Source organism: Antedon mediterranea, chromosome 2, assembly GCF_964355755.1.
Source record: "Antedon mediterranea chromosome 2, ecAntMedi1.1, whole genome shotgun sequence".
In the NCBI taxonomy this organism is placed as follows: Eukaryota; Metazoa; Echinodermata; class Crinoidea; order Comatulida; family Antedonidae; genus Antedon; species Antedon mediterranea.
This window is the reverse complement of record NC_092671.1, coordinates 2,104,939-2,122,574: the sequence shown is the minus strand read 5'-3', so window position 1 is coordinate 2,122,574 and position 17,636 is coordinate 2,104,939. Positions and strand designations below refer to the sequence as shown.

Sequence of the window (17,636 nt, the reverse complement as noted above, 5' to 3'; positions counted from 1 at the left end):
CTAAAGACTGATATTTGAACTACTTCGCAAGTATTGTATTTCTTTGTATATTATTATATGCTGTCAGACACCAACAGGAAAATGTTTTAACATTCAACACATCAATTGAACATTTTAAGGAAGTTGGCTTTATTAAAAAATAAATTACATTATGTATCCAGTCAGCTGAATCAATTACAGACTTCTCTTGGGTTATTTTTATTCAAGATATTTATTTAAATATATAATAAAATTAGTGACATTACTATTCTTTACAGTACAGTAATGTAAAAAAAAACAAACAAAATACACACTACAAACATTAAAGGAACGAGTATTTATTATCTATACAAATTTGAATAAATAAAAATACTAATTTTGTCAGTATTCTCAAATAATTATGAATTCTTCTAAACATATAATATTGTTATGTCATCATTATAAACGATGCCTGTATTATTCTTTATTACTTATTATAAAATATCAAAAATTATAAAAAATATTATGAAGTATAAAAAAAATACCACTTTTGTAAATTAATTTATTTAATTTGAAATAATGATGATTGGAGTATGTAGACACAGCGTGCAAACAAGGAACTAAATATATAAAATGTTGTTATTTTCAGCATCCAGTCGGAAAAAGAGAAAATTGTGAAGAGAATTATAACTGAGCATGCCCACTATTATTCAACTGCTATAGATATGTTTAGATACAAAGTGATAGATTAGTATTTATATCTGCCTGATTAGGTCATTTGACTTTATGATTAGGCCAAAAAAAGGTCTGTTGGAGTAACAGGTCCAAAATTATAGAGTATGTAGGTAGGTTTCTTTTTTTTTCTTTTTTAGGGCACCACAAGTTGTGAAAGCTTTTTTGCATGTTTTGTGGTTGTTCCTGTTTCATTTCTTAGTTTTACAATGTTATAATTTTATCTTATTGTATCGTGCTTGAAATGAAATAAAATAAACATAAAAAAAAAATAATTTCTAATTTCTGAGAAGAGCAATCTTCTAGACCAAAGAATTCTTGATTTTTCGAGGATTTGATAGATTTGATTTTTCGTAGAATAAATGGTAAATCTGATCATCAAAATAAGATACTACATTTTTAATATATTTTTTAATTATTAATATTCGTTAAAAAAGATGTATAAATAAAATGCATGCAAGATATATAAATAAATAGCATTTTCAGTAAAAAAAGTATAAAATATATAAATAGAATAGAGTGGATGCTCAAATAAAATAAATAAAATCTTCCAAACCTTGACAGGGGGCGTGGCTGTGATGTCACTGGATTTCTTAAGTTCATCTATCTGGTTGTTAAGCGATGAAATCTTGGCCTTTGCTTGCAGTTTGAACTTTGACATTTTAGCATTGTTTTCCTGTGTTAAAAATTGATATAACCTTTTAGTAATAATGACAATTATAAAGCTAGTTAATTAAGTATTTCTATTTAAAAATAGATTTATAATTGACAATTGATAATTAGTTTTACTGAATAAACAGCTCATCCAGGGAAAAAGACAAGAAAGATAATGATACAGTAGGGTGTTGAATGATAATTAATGTGACTGATAATGGGGATGGTTAAATAATTTATGATCTATTTTTGATATCCTAAAAATTCAAATTTAATATAAATATTAGATAAATGATGTTAAATATGTACATAGTATTTATAATTTTATAAGATCTTTGATTTTTTATAAAGTTTTATAATATTTTATCCTGTAATATATTTAGTTTTATAAATGGTGCAAATTGATCAAGTATTTTAGGATATTTTAGGTTAGTTTTGTGGAAGTTGCTATTGTTAATTTCCTGGTGAAATTGTTTCTCTTTTTGTTTTGTATGTTTCGTATCGTATATGGATGTACTATCTGAAATAAAGGAAATGAATGAATATATTTCATAAGATTATAAACACCTTCATATCTGTTTCTTTTTGGCGTAATTGAGCGTCCTTCTCTCTGATCATATCTTTCAGTTGACTTATTAGTTTGTTTTGCTCCAGCAACTGATCCTCTGCATCTGAGTGTGATATGAAGCTACTATCAGTTGCTGACTGGAAGCTGGCATCCCCCGCACCCTCTGGCTTAGACGGCGTTTCTGACCCAGCCTATATTATAAAATGAATATCACGTTTAATTTTTTTATCCAGCACTGTGGTAAGATATTTGTATTATTAGGGCCGGTAATCACCACAACGTTACATTTCCTTGAAAAAGCTCCATTACCTGTTGTGCAGCTGCTGCTGCGGCGGCAGCAGCTGCAGCCTCCTCTTCTGTCAGCGACTTGTTGACATTATCCACCACAGTATCAAGTTTGTCCTGGACATTTTGTGCCAGGTTGCTAAATCGACTCCACATCCTCTAGAATCTGGCTTCAGGAATATTGATCAATATCCTATTTATAAATAAAATACATTTACAATATTATTACTACTGTATATTAAATTATATAGGAGTATATGTTACTATAATAATTACAGAGAGATGATATTTATTATATTCTTCCTAAAAATCAACATTAACTAACTTTACGATCACTCACACTCATCGCTGCGCAGCGGGTTAATGTTTTAACAATTTGGTCAGGTGCGAAAGTACAGTAGCGTCCAGAAATATTCCTTTTTTCCCTTCCCTACAGTCTATCAGGCTAGGCTAGTGAGAAGCCCAACTACTGGCCTTGTTCAGAAAGTGAGTCAATCACAAAGCTGCTCACCTCCTGACACGTTGTAACAGAATAGATAGGAGATAGGCAGCCGTGTCGTAGTATGTAGCATGTGGCATAGCCTACGCTTAGTTCACTTTAATTAAGAATTTAGTGGATGGTTTTTAAAGAAAGCACTGAAAATAAAAACTATATGAATAGATTAATAATATAGCATGTATTTTAAGGCAAATTGATCATCGATAAACAAGTAAATCAAAGTTCTAAAACAAACCTCGAACGTCTATCTCGTCATTCTGATCATCGTCGTATGTCGACCATCAAAACAATTCTCAGATTAAATTGAGGGCGCTCACACACTTTCCTAAAAAAAAAAAACAAGAGGAGGAGGGAAACGTGAATGAATGAATAGAAGAAAGAAATGTGTTCGTTTTCGTTTGAATAAATACATTAAATTTACTTTAAATCATATTGAAACATAATGACTACATTAATATTAGATAATGGAGCATATCAAGCAAAAATTGGTCGGTCAACTTCTGAGAAACCAAAGTAAGTATCTGATAATGTCTAGTAGGCCAGACTGTGGAAGATCCGCACGGTAGATTATAAAATATGAGGCACCTTCATTGCAATATTTGCGTATAGAATAGCTTGAATATAAACTAGGGTATGAGCCGGCCTAGAAAAATAAATTTCAATATTAAGTCGACCAGGTGATTTTTTTTTCATGAAATTTATACGTTTTGTTATTTATTAATGAAAATCTATCTATGTTTTTTTTCGTAGTTATTAATTTCATTTTTTAAAATTGTATCCATTCACGGATCGATGGTCCATCATGTTGTGGAGCATTAAGTATAAACAATTTATTTTGTTGGTTTTTGTATTGATAAATGTTAAGCTGCTTTCCAAACTGCATCATGAAAGCAAAAAGTGAAAGAAGAAAGCAGTTTATTGGAAGTCAAATAGATGATTGTAAGGACCTCTCTTCTCTCTACTATGTTCTGCCTTTTCAGAAAGTGAGTTAAGTTTATTTTATTATTTAAAGACCGATTGTATTTATGGATTAGTACACATTTTACCAACCAAGACTATCTTAAAAGTTAAGGAATGGTTGAATGAAACACTAAACTAAGGTTGAAAAAGTGACATTAACCTGTTGTTGAATGGGACACACTAATCTTAAAGATGCCCAAGGTACAGTGTAGTAGGTGCAAAAGTGTATTAGCACCAATTGTATTACATGTCATTAACTGAGGAATTGTATATTATATTTCAGGGCTATTTGGTGAACTGGGATGTACAACGCCAGGTGTGGGATTACGTGTTTGGTAAAGACGTGATGAACGTAGACTTCTCAGACACGTCAATAGTCATCACTGAACCTTACTTTAACTTTGTGTCCATACAAGAAGCAATGAATGAAATATTCTTTGAGGAATACAAGTTTGATGCAATTCTCAGAACAAATGGTAATTAGGCAATGTAATAAAATAAAACTCTGTCTACACTATCAGGCTAGTTTGATAAAGAAAGTGTGATGTGCACAAATATGGTAGTGATATTCCCAAATATGGTAGTGATATGACATCATCATGTTTATAGGCGCATCACATTTTTTTGTCGTATAAAGTTTGATAGTGTAGACAGAGCTTTAGGGTTTTTTAACTTGATTTAGTTGAGAGAGGTTAAACTAATTCTTTTTCTTTCATTTTTTTTATTTTGTCTTTGTCAGCTGGATCACTAAGTTCTTATAAAAGACTGCATGATGATAAAGAAGATAAATGTTGTTTGGTTGTTGATAGTGGCTACTCATTCACACATATTGCACCATACTATGGCAAAAAGAAGATCAAACATGCTGTTAGAAGGTAGGACATTGATGGTAAACTAAATCATGTTCTAGAGACTCAGCTAGGTAGATTGGTGTAGGAGTCAAAAATGTGCATTCTCTTTGGAAATTAAAATTATTAAATCAAATATCAATATTATCCCACAACCAATGTAATCATCTTTGACTCTGTTTACACTTACGAATGAGTCCAGGGTTGCTTCCAGATTTAATTGTTTTGATCCAATCCAGTATCTTTACACTTTAAATATAAATATCAGTATGATCTTAATTTTTTTGTTTAGAATAAATGTTGGAGGTAAATTATTAACGAACCACCTAAAGGAGATCATTTCATACCGTCAACTTCATGTGATGGACGAGACGTACGTGGTCAATCAAGTGAAAGAGGATGTGTCGTTTGTGTCGTTACAATTCAATAAAGATATGGAGATTGCCAGGTACGTTGTTGGATACAGTTTTCCATCCTGAATGAAATTAGATGGTTGGGGTTTTCAAATCCGTTCTATGATTAGAATTGACTAAAAATCCTAAATATCTCCACTCCATGCTAGAGCTTTGAGATAATTAGCCCTGAATTGAATATTTATGAACTTTTTTCAGATTAAAATATCCAGACAATACAATAATCCGAGATTATGTGCTGCCAGATTTCTCACAAATCAAGAGAGGTTATGTAAAAGAGCCGTCTACATCAACAAAGTCTCACGAACAGGTTTGACTAACCACTACTTACTTTTCCGGCTCGGCCCCTCTGCTTATTTCTGCTGTGAGGTTTGACTAACTAGATGTTTTTTAAATACAATTAATGGCAAGACCAATGATGTTGATAATTATATTATCATTGAGACTGCCTAAAAGAATAAACTTTAATGTACTGCCGTTATTGCTACTCTTTTTCAACATCCCTTTCCATCAAATACTGACATACAATAGGCTAACATGAAAATCATACTTATTTTGTAGTTAATCTCTTCCGTAGAAAAAAAACCGAAAAAATAATGTTTTCACTTTACTTATAAAATGAAAAAGCAAAACTGGTAAATTAAAAAAAAAAAACATTTTTCCTTTAAATTACAGTTTTTTCAGGTAAATCTTCAAAGTGTTTTAAAAAAAATTTTTCAGGGGGACAATATATCTTAAAAAATATGAACATTTTTTCCAGATTGTTAAAATGAACAATGAGCGATTCACAACACCAGAGGTGCTGTTCCACCCTTCTGACATCGCCATTCGTGAGATGGGTGTGTCTGAAGCCATCGTCGACTCCATATCAGCCACACCTGAAGGTACAGTAATACTTCACCAACTATTTTCCATATTCTTAAAATAATATTACTATACATGAGAGCCATATTAATTATGTTGTTCTCTGTGTATCTTGCATCCAAAAAAGTCAATAAACAGTATTATATATATATATATATATTAATCCCCAGTGGTCTAATGGTTAGGACATCTGCATATCAAGTAGAAGGTTCCGGGTTAGAATTTTGGTTGGGGAGACTTTTCTCCTTCTCACAGATTTCCTCATTTCAATCGTTTCAAATTAATTGATTAGATTTCAGTATATCTCAGGGTGGTTGAGAATCATGTGCCTGTTGTGTTTATATATTTTGATATATATATCAATGATTTTAATTTGTAATGATTTAAATTTATTTAGAAATGCATCCTCACCTCTACAATAACATCGTCTTGACCGGTGGAAACACATTGTTTCCAGGATTTAGGGAACGAGTGGAGCGTGACGTTCGTTCAATGGCACCACAAGAATACCATGTTAATGTATTCCTACCAAAAAAGTAAGACATTCCATTATTTTCCAGTCAAAAGTACTGTTTGCCACTGAATAGCATTTTGTTTTATTTCACATTGCACATCAAGTTTGAATATTATAGTTCTGTCCAAAAATTAAAACTCTTTAGCTCTGTCTCTATCAAACTTTATGTGACAAAAAAATGTGATGTACCCATATATGGACATGATAATGTCATATCACTACCATATTTGAGCATATCACCACTATAATAGGGCACATCACACTTATTTTTGTCAAATTAGTTTGATAGTGTAGTCAGAGCCTTAAATATTACCTCTAATTGAAGACCAATTTGTACCAATAAGACCAAGGCATCTCAATCATAGGAAAGACACCAGTATTCGTAATCAGTGTAAATTGTTTATATTAAGGAGAGTTTCTGTTTTTCTTCTAGCCCGGTTGAATACGCATGGCATGGCGGCAAGTGTATCAGTAAGTCAGATGAGTTCTCATCCAAGATGTGTGTCAGCAAGAAGGAATATGAAGAAAGTGGCCAGAGCATTTGTACAGACAAGTTTGATATATGAATCAATGAATAAACATTGTACAAGTTATTTATGCTTCAGCTTGAAAGTACCTGTATCTATAGTTTGGGTTGTGTATACCTGATGCTATTTTTATTATTAGGCATTGAAATAATAACAGCTGTCCAATTAAAAAAGGACTATTACAACCATACTAGATAGTACCCTTCCATTGGACAGGTAAACGGCCAGCAATAACCACTCTGTGACCTGATGTGACGTAGTAAAAAAGGCAGAGAATTGGAGAATGCGGCATTCAACAGTTCCAAAGAAATTGGTCTAAAAAACACATTTTGCATACAAATTTGCCATTCTAACATGGATAAAGAGGAAATAAAAGAGACCCCAGCTTGAACGGTGCTAATATTAGTTTTGCTTTTTAGGACATAGAGTAACACATTTTGGGTTACACTGTAACAGTCTTTTCATTATACTGTGTTGCCGTTGTTCTCAGTCCAACCAGCTAACATACTTTTTCCACCGAATGTGCAGAAACCACTTTGGTACTGAATGAGATGGATATATAGAATTAGGCCTGTATTACAGTAGGATATCCTTACAGTATATGAATATAGGCCTAATGTGTTGAGACTAGAGATGATGTTAACATTCCAGGTATTAAATCAGTACAGGTGAAATACAGAACTCCTTGCTGTACAATCACCTGGTGATAAATTACAAATTGCTTTTTCATTTTTAAAATAAGTAATATTATTGCATTGTGTATTTTAATAATGACATACAACAACTTTGGGTATGCTAGGCATAAAGAATTTATTTCTCTTTACCATCATTCATCTATTTACAGACTTATTTACAAACAAAAGAACATTCTAAAATACATGCATATACTAAGGCTCAAACTAGTTTGACAAAAAAAGTGTTATGTGCCCAAATATGGTAGTGATATGATGTCATCATGTTTAATGGACACATCACATTTTTTTGTCACATAAAATTTGATAGTGTAGACAGAGCTTAAGGGGAAAATTGTTGTCTACTACACAACTCACCCTGTAAAATTAAGTGATAAATTACTATGATTATTTACATGTAATGACAAATGATTACACAAATTTGCAAATATACAAGATTTGATATCTAAAAAAAATTGTAATTGGCAATTATAATAGTGGCAATTTCCATATATGGTCGTGTACATTTTCTCTACATAAATATTTGCATAGTACATTTGGCCACAAATTAAACTAGTACATTCAGTATATAAATACCAAATCATTTTTTAATTATACATTATGGTTATATGAAAAAAATAAATTTCAAATATCAACATCAAAATGTGAAATATTAAATAAATTCAATCATTAATTAAGTTGTATTTTGACCAAATGTGATTATATCAATTTATTCGAATGAATATCATGGCTTAACAACAATTGGGGGCTTCAGATTTGCGACGACTATGTAATGTGAATTCATTGTTCATTCAGACATGCTCCCCACTTTGACACAGTTTTTAACCAATGAGACATTGACCTGTACTGATCAAGCTTGTTACCAGGTCACCGCAAAAATCGAAAGCTTCGTTATAAGCACTTATAGCATATTTGGAAAATGCTTATCATAAATTGTTTGATGGTGTTTCTGGAGCTGTTTAAGACGTTGTTTCTTCTCTTTGAGTGGAAGGCTGGTATCATCTATTATTTTATTCATTAGTTCTTTTAACCCACTGTCAGTAGCTGTTATGCCTTGCTCATAGAATTCTTTCACAGATATTCTTACACAGAATTGATTCACTGCAAAGATGAAAGAAAATTATCTATATATAAATTTACGTAAGGGCAAAATTCAGTAAATCGCGCGTTATTTCTAGAATGTTTACTCGATGGTATATAAAGTTGGTTCGTACTTTCGGTACTGATTTTAACCGCCTGATGTAACCCTGTTTACTAATTAAATTGAGTTCGATAATTAGTTATTGATGATTAAAACGAATTTAGGTTCAACGATTTGCCCCAAATAGGGGTGTTTTTCGATCGTGGTATACACTGTCTAATGGATGTCCGTCTTGAAAAATACCCGCAGACGATAATACGAGGATGCTTCGCATTTTCCTATCTCCTCCTACGATAATTGTTTTTAATGGCTAAAAACCGGTTGAACAGCTCGAGTACAGCATCATAATGTTGAAGACAGGCCGATTTTCTTTAAAAAATACTATTTTGATAGATTTAATATACGTTTAAACAAATGTATTGATTTGCGATGAATGGAACATTCAATCTCTCAGACTCCCAGTTTGTAGGTAAATTTATGAGCCATTGGTTTAACAAAAGTAGGTAAATTTATGGGCCCGTGGAGAATAAAACTTATATATAGTATTGCAATACTTTGACAATATTGTAAATACTGTACGTATTAACCAATTTTGTTCGCCATTTGAATCTAAATTGTCTTACTGTGAATGTGGTTACTGTTAGATATATAAACAAAATATACAAAGAACATTTATTACTTTGACTGTGGGTAGATTACTGACAGTTGCTTCTCAACGTTTGTAGTAATTAATAATTATAAAAAAATATAAACGTCGTAGTAGTGTATCGTTATGTACTTTACTATTTCGGTCGACTACCGTATAACACGGAAAGTTTTAAAAAAGCATTATAAATCGTAAATGTTTTACTGTGTTTAGTGGTATATTATTAATAGGCCTATAAAACATTTAAAACAATATTTCGTTACTGAGTGGATAGAGAATATATTAAAGAATTTTTCTTCCCATTTTCTTCCCCATCCCTCAACTCTAATGTTATATACAAAACACAAATTGGGTTTGTTTAAATGAGTTCAGATAAAAAAATTGGACTCATTTTTAAGACAAGGCCTAATTCCCAGGGTGCTAATTTTACATAAATCATCCTGTCTATTTATTCGTTTCTGTAAATGACAATGTACTATAGTCCTGCGATACGTACATTTTTTACGCTGAAATTACTGTGTATTCGAGAACCATCTGTGGGCACGACCTAGATGGTACGCGAGCGAAGCGAGCGTACCATCTAGTTAGATACAATTTACTGATTTAAATTCAGTAAGAACATTTGTGAATATTATCACTATAATGAATGTTTTGTATAATATCTCAGTCTAATCAAGTCAACTCTCCCAATACTGGGTTAAGAACATTTGTGATTATTATCACTATAATGAATGTTTTGTATAATATCTCAGTCTAATCAAGTCAACTCTCCCAATACTGGGTTATTATGTCTGATATTCTGAATGGTTTTTAATCGTAAATAAGAATTTAGGACCTTTTAAGTTTTGGCACTCAAGAAAAGTCCGGTATTGGGAGAGTGTATTTATTTGGCATTATGTAGTATTTATATTTTAAGAAGAGTCAAGGCCAAATTGTTACTGCTTGTTACTGCTTTCGAGTGAGTCTCCAATATCGCCTCTAAAACCTCCAATTACCTTCACTTAAATCCTCCTCTCCATTTTTCCACTTTTTGGTCCTCTCTTCAACTGATTTTTTCACAGCTTGTGGAATAGTAAACAGCTTCTCATTGTGATCCATCATGAAGCCCACTAGATAGTTACACTGGGTTGATGTCAGACATGCTGTCTTTATAATGGCAGACGTGAAGCTGCGGCACACTGTGGATCGGTTGTCCAACTGATAAAAACAATTTATATTGATTACTATAGGAATATTTAACTGGACACTCACATTACACAAACACCTCACAGTGAGCATTCCCACTGAATAGGATGAAAATGAAATGGACTGACTCACCTCAAATCGTAAACGTACTGCATCCCTACTGCCAGCATGTGACATAAAATTCAATAAATGTCGTAGTTGCTCACAGCTATCATAGCTAAGCATTATCATGCAAAGTTGTAAGACTTCAAGAGCTAGTCTCAGCTTCCCAGACGCCAATAACTTCACGACAATGACTAACACCTCTGAGCACTTAGCAGGTAAAAGCGGCGACTTCTTGTTACTGTAGGATTTAACAAGCTCATCAAAGAGAAGGATTTTCCTGGCATGTTTTGTGGTCTTTGGTTCTATAATGTTTTCGTTTTCCACACAAGTTTTAGTAATGACGTTGCCGTTGGGATGATGCTCTAGACAAGAAAATGCGGCTGACATCCAGGAATCAACCGGGCTAAAACAAATTTTTCCAAAAAAAAAAGTGAGATTTTAAAATGCAATTCATACTACTAGTGCACAGTCCTGAAAAAATGTGTGCCCAAAAGGCTTTCAGAAAATTATTTTAAAGGCCAGGTGCGGGCAAACAAATTTTGTAGAAAGGCATTTTAAAAAGCTATGAAAAATAAACGGTGTGGTAAAAAATGTTGTCAGATGACTAGGTAATATAACTTGAATTTTACATTTCTGGTATTTTTTCAACTTCAGATTTTCATTTTTATGCTACAGCAAAAATTATCTACCGTATATCCACCATCTTTTTTCACCAGACATGTTATTATAGTAGGTTAAACTACCTAACTACTGAAAAAAAGTCTTCCTGGTTTTTATGGCAGAATTTTGTCAAATTTTGTATTTGACCATATTAAGGGAAATTCATGTTTTTTCATCTTGATTTCTGTTACAAATATTTGATATATGTACAATTAATCAGATATTATATTTAAAATTCATGCCTGTACCTGAGCTTTAAATGATACATGATTATGGACATACCTTTTACAACTTTCCCTAAACGTTTGTTCTAATGAGGAAATTCCAATGACATCATCTGACCCGGGACATGATTGGCTAATGTCACATGACAAGAGGTTATCGAGTATTGGGAATTCAACAAGCTTTAACAAATGCTGGATTGTGGATTCTCGCCATATTTCTTCTTTAACTGAAAATAACAAACACAAAAATCAAGCACTTTATCATTGTAAACGATTATAGGCTACAAATATTAATAGTATAGCTACTTTTTGCTTTAACCATGGGCTTTGCGACTATACAGCTATTGAGTCTAAAAGTCATTCTGGACATGGTCATATGTTTAACTTACGATATGGAGGCATAACTTTTGGCTTGTGATATCTCTTGGACTTGCTGGCAGCTCTCTGCAGATACCGATGGCTCCCTCTCAGAACCCTGTCACCACTTACTGATGGATTGCACAACATCTCTGCTTGCCTTGCAGGATCAGATGATCTAGATAGGTTCTCTTTAGCACAGGTACAGCGTGACTTACTTGGTGTTTGCATCTCTAAATCTAATGCATCACTTTCTCTACATCACGATTAAGATTTTAAAATCAATTTTATATTTGTGTTGATCTTAATAAGAAGACAAATTTAATCTTAAATTAAATTTTAAGAGATTCTGTTGACAAATGTTAGCATTATTTTTTTATATTATTAAGACTATTAATTTAGAAAAAAGCAGTTACTTGTACGATATACTTAAGAAAATAATAATCTTATTTCATCTCATAATTTATTCATTATTATTAGTCTATTTCAGTATATACAAAAACTGAAATTGGGGAGACCAGGGTCAACCTAAGTGAACTTAATCACTGTAGCTGAATTGGTTGACCGAACCCCAAAGTCAGTTTACACATAAAAGACACAAAATACAATTATTGAGAGATATACAAAAATAGTTTATATATAAACATCTTATCCTACCTTTTTCTTTTGCAACATTTGGTTCCTGAATCTGATTCAACAAACCTATATGAAAATTACAATTTAAAAGATAAGACATAAGTACAGCACTTTATTTAACCATTTTTAAGTTTCCACCCCCACCATCACACCAGTCCCCCCCCCCCCCCACCCATTTCAAAATCCTGGATCAAATTGTACTTACCGATAAAATTGAGAGTTACTATCAGAGAATGTAGCTTTCTTTACTACTTGGCCAACTGTTGTGGTTTCCAGAAATACCTTAGCATCTAACAAAAGCTATCAATACAAATAAAAGTTTTGAAGAATCTAAAATTGAATATGTTATGATAGTAATGCCTGGCTTTTGCTGTGTACAGAATTTACATAAAATACAACATATTTAAATAAAAAACATATACAGTATATATATATATATAATGCACTTGTCAATTGTATGACCCACTATACAACCCCCGGGAGAAGTGCGTCATGGGTGAGTCATTTACAAATAATTACTGACGCAGGGGTGCGTCAAAAAACCTAGATGGTACGTCACATCAATGAACAAGGTGTGTCAATGTCCGTCACTTTACCACCCACCATATCATAAACAACATGGTCACAGTGCGTCAAAATGGGTGCGTCAAAATGGGTGCGTCATGGTCACCTAAAAGTCACATTTTTAACGGGTGCGTCATGGTATTCAAAGGTATGACGCACATCGGACAAATGACGCACCTCTCCCGGGGGTCGTATAGTGGGTCATACAATTGACAAGTGCATAAATCATACTGTAAATTATAGAAACAGTGCTCATATTCGGAACATGATCTCATAATCGCGTATATATATATATATTTGTGAAGATGTACTGGATACTATAGTAGTACATTTTTCAAGGTTAAATGGTCTGTCAGTGTCACACCTGTTCCGACACAGTTCTGGTCAAGCGCCGGCAAAACAAATGTCTGTGTTTGGTTTTTACAACACTCCCTGTGCAAATCGATATAAGTGAAAATTAAACATTGACGTTTGATTTGATTTGCAATGTGAAAGACCCTTAAGACAAGTTATTATCTTACTGCACTACAGTGGCAAACAACGATATATAAAACACATATATTTCATCATACAATTTTAATTGTTAATTTCATCTATTTTATACCTGTGCTAATTTGATGGACTTGTCTCTTGGAACTATTTCTTCAAAACTACCATTTTCTTTCAAGTACTTCTCAAGAACATCAGTTACTTCCGTTCCAGAGAAACAATTTTCATACGTTTTCATCAAATGACGGTGGCGCTTTGGAGTAACTTTGTCATGAATTTCTTTTATGATATCGTGCCATATCTTGGTAGCTCTAAATGGTCCTAGAGTAATTAACCAATCATTTGTGTTATTACTATAGAATACTGAATGTGCCTACAGTATCAGTAACAAATTTACATTTTTGTAAGTGAAAAATTGATGTTGTTTCATCATAAAAATTGGAATAAAATAAATACATTTTTTATCATTCATATTGTTGTTATGTATGTTATCAATCATTAATATGAATAATATTGAGTGTTTATTAGGCCTAGCCTAGTATATTATTGATTGGCATTTCTATACTATTATTTGCCAATTTTGTACCTAGTAGCAGTACTGTAGTGGCCTAGATAGTAGGTGGAGTGGTACCAACTAAAGGGCTATAGCTAGCTAGGCAGTCCCATTGGTACGAAGTATCGCGAGGAACAAAATGACTGACAGAGTGACAGTTGAGTAGTAGTGTACTTGTTATGCGCGATTTGAACGATTTGCGCAATTTGAAATTGCGCAAAAAAATCCTTGCGCAATTTGAAATTGCGCAAATAATTCTTGCGCAATTTAAAATTGCGCAAGGATTTTTTTGCGCAATTTCAAATTGCGCAATCAACTTGCGCAATTTCAAATTGCGCAAGAAAATCTTTGCGCAATTTTAAATTGCGCTGCACAATTTGTAAATTGCGCAAGATAGTTCTTGCGCAATATGACACCTTTGCGCAATTTGAAAACGAACTGTAAATTTTCCCATACATGGCTAGGCTAGGCCTAGGCAGAGGAGTTTAAAATTTAGTATTTTATTATATAAATAAGACCATTTCAATGAAGATAATGTTTAATACTCACTTTTTAAGTTTTTAATATTAGTTTAAGCTAGGCCATGTAACCTAAGTCAGTATCAGTAGTCCAGACCCTAGCTAGGCTAGAGTAGTATAGCCGGCCGCCCGCGCCGCGCCCGCCTGGTGGAATACCACCGCTTCGTTTTCCTTCGTCGGTTCTTCGACGATATGCTAACTTATAACAATATTTGCACTACTAAAATAAGGAAATGCGATATTTATCTTTATTTTTGAATCATTCTTAGAAATTACTATAAAAATATGGGTGTACATGATTTCACAATCTGTCGAAAAACCTTGCACAATTTGCAGATTACTTGCGCAATTTAATACGTTGCTTGCGCAATTTGAAACACATGTTTCAATTCAAATTGCGCAAGGATTTTGTTTGCGCAATTTAAAATTGCGCAAATCGTTCAAATCGCGCATAACATACTAACCCTTGCTGCTGGCAACTGCACTCTCGGCGGACGACGGGCTAGAGCCTACTACAAGTAACGCTAAAAATGTGTACGTTTACAGGTTTATTTGACCTAGAATAATACAAGATAGTACCGTAAACAACATTTATATACCTGTTTTAACTTTTTCGTCATCTTGCATCATTGGGGTATTTTGAAAATAGTGAAAACTTAACAATGTCGCCATTCCTTTATTCAAACATTCGCGGTTCACATCGGCTTACAAAAGGTCACATAACACACAAGGTCATACCTATGTGGCACGCTGTTAGTGCCTTTTACATTGAATATAACAAATAAGTGGCATTACAACGCACAGTCATTGTAGTAGAGCAGTTAGTGCCATAAAAATAGCCAAGTTGTGCACTTTATTACCAAAGCATGAAACTTGCCACAAAGTTTCTTTGATGTATATAGATTAAAAATATCGGGGGGTGCCAAGTGTCCAACGTCCGGTATGGCGGCCATCTTGATTTCAAAATGGCCACCATAAAAACAAAAAGTGTTCATATCTTGGGAACTATAAACAGTAGAGACTTGATTCTGGTGTTAAATTGTTCACAAACCACATATTTCTATTTGCTCTAATGAAAAGTTTCGTGAAAAAATGACCGGAAATGACGTTTCTCCTAGTTTGACCTTTGACCTCTTATCTGTATATCTCAGTAACTACTGATCATTTTCAATCGATTTTGGTGTCATTTTGTTCAGCATAGAGACATTTATATTTGTAGTAATGAAACATTTTCACATAAAATGACTGGAAATACAATTTATAACCTTTGACATATATAATATGTGAACATACTGTATGTGGTTTACATTGGTATAAATGCACCTAATTTTTTTTAACGAAATAACTGACACTGCAAAAATGACCAGGAATTATTATTCTGAATTTTTGACTTTTGATGTGATAGGATAGGCGTAAAGTATGACAGATCACTGAGAAACAGCAATCACTGAGCTCATCTATGCCGACTTGTTTGCTAAACTGTGATGTGTCAATCGTTAGATAAAAGTTTTGGTCCTCTCTCCATCATCTTTTTTTTTTGCACTGTATTATACCATATGGACAATTGTCTGAAATAAAAGTTGAATTGAATTGTTAGATGCCATTTGGAAATATTTTTGATGTAAAGTAGCATTCTTTCGTTGGCCTCTTTGATGTTGCATATGAGACAAGTTCGGAAAGTTTTCATTTTCATGAGTTAAGAGAATACCGTCTTTCAAAGTACTTACTACAAACTTATCCTGCATTTGTGCAGTAGACCTACTTTCATTAGTCAGAAACTCAGATAATTCTTGTTCATTTTCGTTGCATCTAAAAAAATGTACTCCATTTTTATGGTAATGGGCCTTTGCTGTAAACCATCTGAATCCTTTTCCTCGATTTTCTCTACTCATTGGTTTTTTAGCAAAATCCGAACCAAATCAATTCGTAAAAGACATCTCAATATAATTATTCAAGTAATTCTCAAATTAGTGACATGGACCTACAATATACTGTTCTGTACAAGACCTATTTAGGCATCCACTTGTGGACTTTCACTTTCAAGGTCTTGGTCTCCTAATCATACAAGAAACAATGTCTGATTTAATCAATCAAAGTAGTGGGTCCAGACAAAGAAGGGGATGTAAGACCATCCACAGACAAAAAAGGGGGTATAAGACCATCCACAGACAAAGAAGGGGGTATAAGACTATCCACAGACAAAGAAGGGCGTAAGACCATCCACAGACAAAGAAGGGGGTGTAAGACTATCCACAGACAAAGAAAGGGGTATAAGGCCATCTACAGACAAAGAAGGGGGTGTAAGGACCATCCACAGACAAAGAAGGAGGTGTAAGACCATCCACAGACAAAGAAGAAAGGGGTGTAGGACCGTCCACAGACAAAGAAAGGGGTGTAAGGCCATCCACAGAGAAAGAAAGGGGTGTAAGGCCATCCACAGAGAAAGAAGGGGGTGTAAGACCATCCACAGACAAAGAAGGGGTGTAAGACCATCCACACACAAAGAAAGGGGTGTAAGACCATCCACACACAAAAAAGGGGTGTAAGACCATCAACAGACAAAGAAAGGGGTGTAATACCATCAACAGACAAGGAAGGGGATATAAGACCGTCCACAGGCACAGAAGGGGTGTAAGACCGTCCACAGACAAAGAAAGGGGTGTAAGACCGTCCACAGATAAAGAAGGGGGTGTAGGACCGTCCACAGACAAAGAAGGGGGTGTAAGACCACCCACTGACAAAGAAAGGGTATAGGACCACTTACAGACAAAGAAGGGGTATAAGACCATCCACAGACAAAGAAGGTGATGTAGGACCATCCACAGACAAAGAAGGGGGTGTCGGACAATCCACAGACAAAGAAGGGGATGTAAGACCACCCACAGACAAAGAAGGGGGTGTAAGACCATCCACACACAAAGAAGGGATTATAAGACCATCTACAGACAAAGAAGGGGGTATAAGACCATCCACAGACAAAGAAGGGGGTATAAGACCATCCACAGAGAAAGAAGGAGGTGTAAGACCATCCACAGACAAAGAAG

The 17,636-nt window shown here is 33.8% G+C and overlaps 3 protein-coding genes across 3 annotated transcripts; 1 reads left to right on the top strand and 2 right to left on the bottom strand.

Moving 5' to 3' along the window:
* Positions 1 to 1,108: 1,108 nt before the first annotated feature.
* On the bottom strand, positions 1,109 to 2,974 carry LOC140041186 (uncharacterized). The gene is made up of 4 exons (XM_072087610.1): positions 2,932 to 2,974; positions 2,222 to 2,390; positions 1,912 to 2,103; positions 1,109 to 1,366 (listed from the first exon to the last, which is right to left on the bottom strand). Exons 2-4 carry the CDS (start codon positions 2,351 to 2,353, stop codon positions 1,109 to 1,111), a joined length of 582 nt encoding a protein of 193 aa, XP_071943711.1. The 5' UTR covers positions 2,354 to 2,390; positions 2,932 to 2,974.
* Positions 2,975 to 3,051: 77 nt separating this feature from the next.
* On the top strand, positions 3,052 to 8,066 carry LOC140040027 (actin-related protein 6-like). The gene is made up of 9 exons (XM_072085650.1): positions 3,052 to 3,209; positions 3,562 to 3,679; positions 3,940 to 4,132; positions 4,396 to 4,531; positions 4,797 to 4,952; positions 5,116 to 5,227; positions 5,678 to 5,801; positions 6,179 to 6,317; positions 6,729 to 8,066. Exons 1-9 carry the CDS (start codon positions 3,139 to 3,141, stop codon positions 6,859 to 6,861), a joined length of 1,182 nt encoding a protein of 393 aa, XP_071941751.1. The 5' UTR covers positions 3,052 to 3,138; the 3' UTR covers positions 6,862 to 8,066.
* Positions 8,067 to 8,087: 21 nt separating this feature from the next.
* Positions 8,088 to 15,292, bottom strand: LOC140040026 (DEP domain-containing protein 7-like). Its single transcript, XM_072085649.1, has 9 exons — positions 15,192 to 15,292; positions 13,637 to 13,842; positions 12,674 to 12,768; positions 12,490 to 12,534; positions 11,865 to 12,088; positions 11,534 to 11,702; positions 10,619 to 10,994; positions 10,297 to 10,498; positions 8,088 to 8,615 (listed from the first exon to the last, which is right to left on the bottom strand). The coding sequence occupies exons 1-9, from the start codon at positions 15,262 to 15,264 to the stop codon at positions 8,416 to 8,418; spliced, it is 1,590 nt and encodes a 529-aa protein (XP_071941750.1). The 5' UTR covers positions 15,265 to 15,292; the 3' UTR covers positions 8,088 to 8,415.
* Positions 15,293 to 17,636: the final 2,344 nt, after the last annotated feature.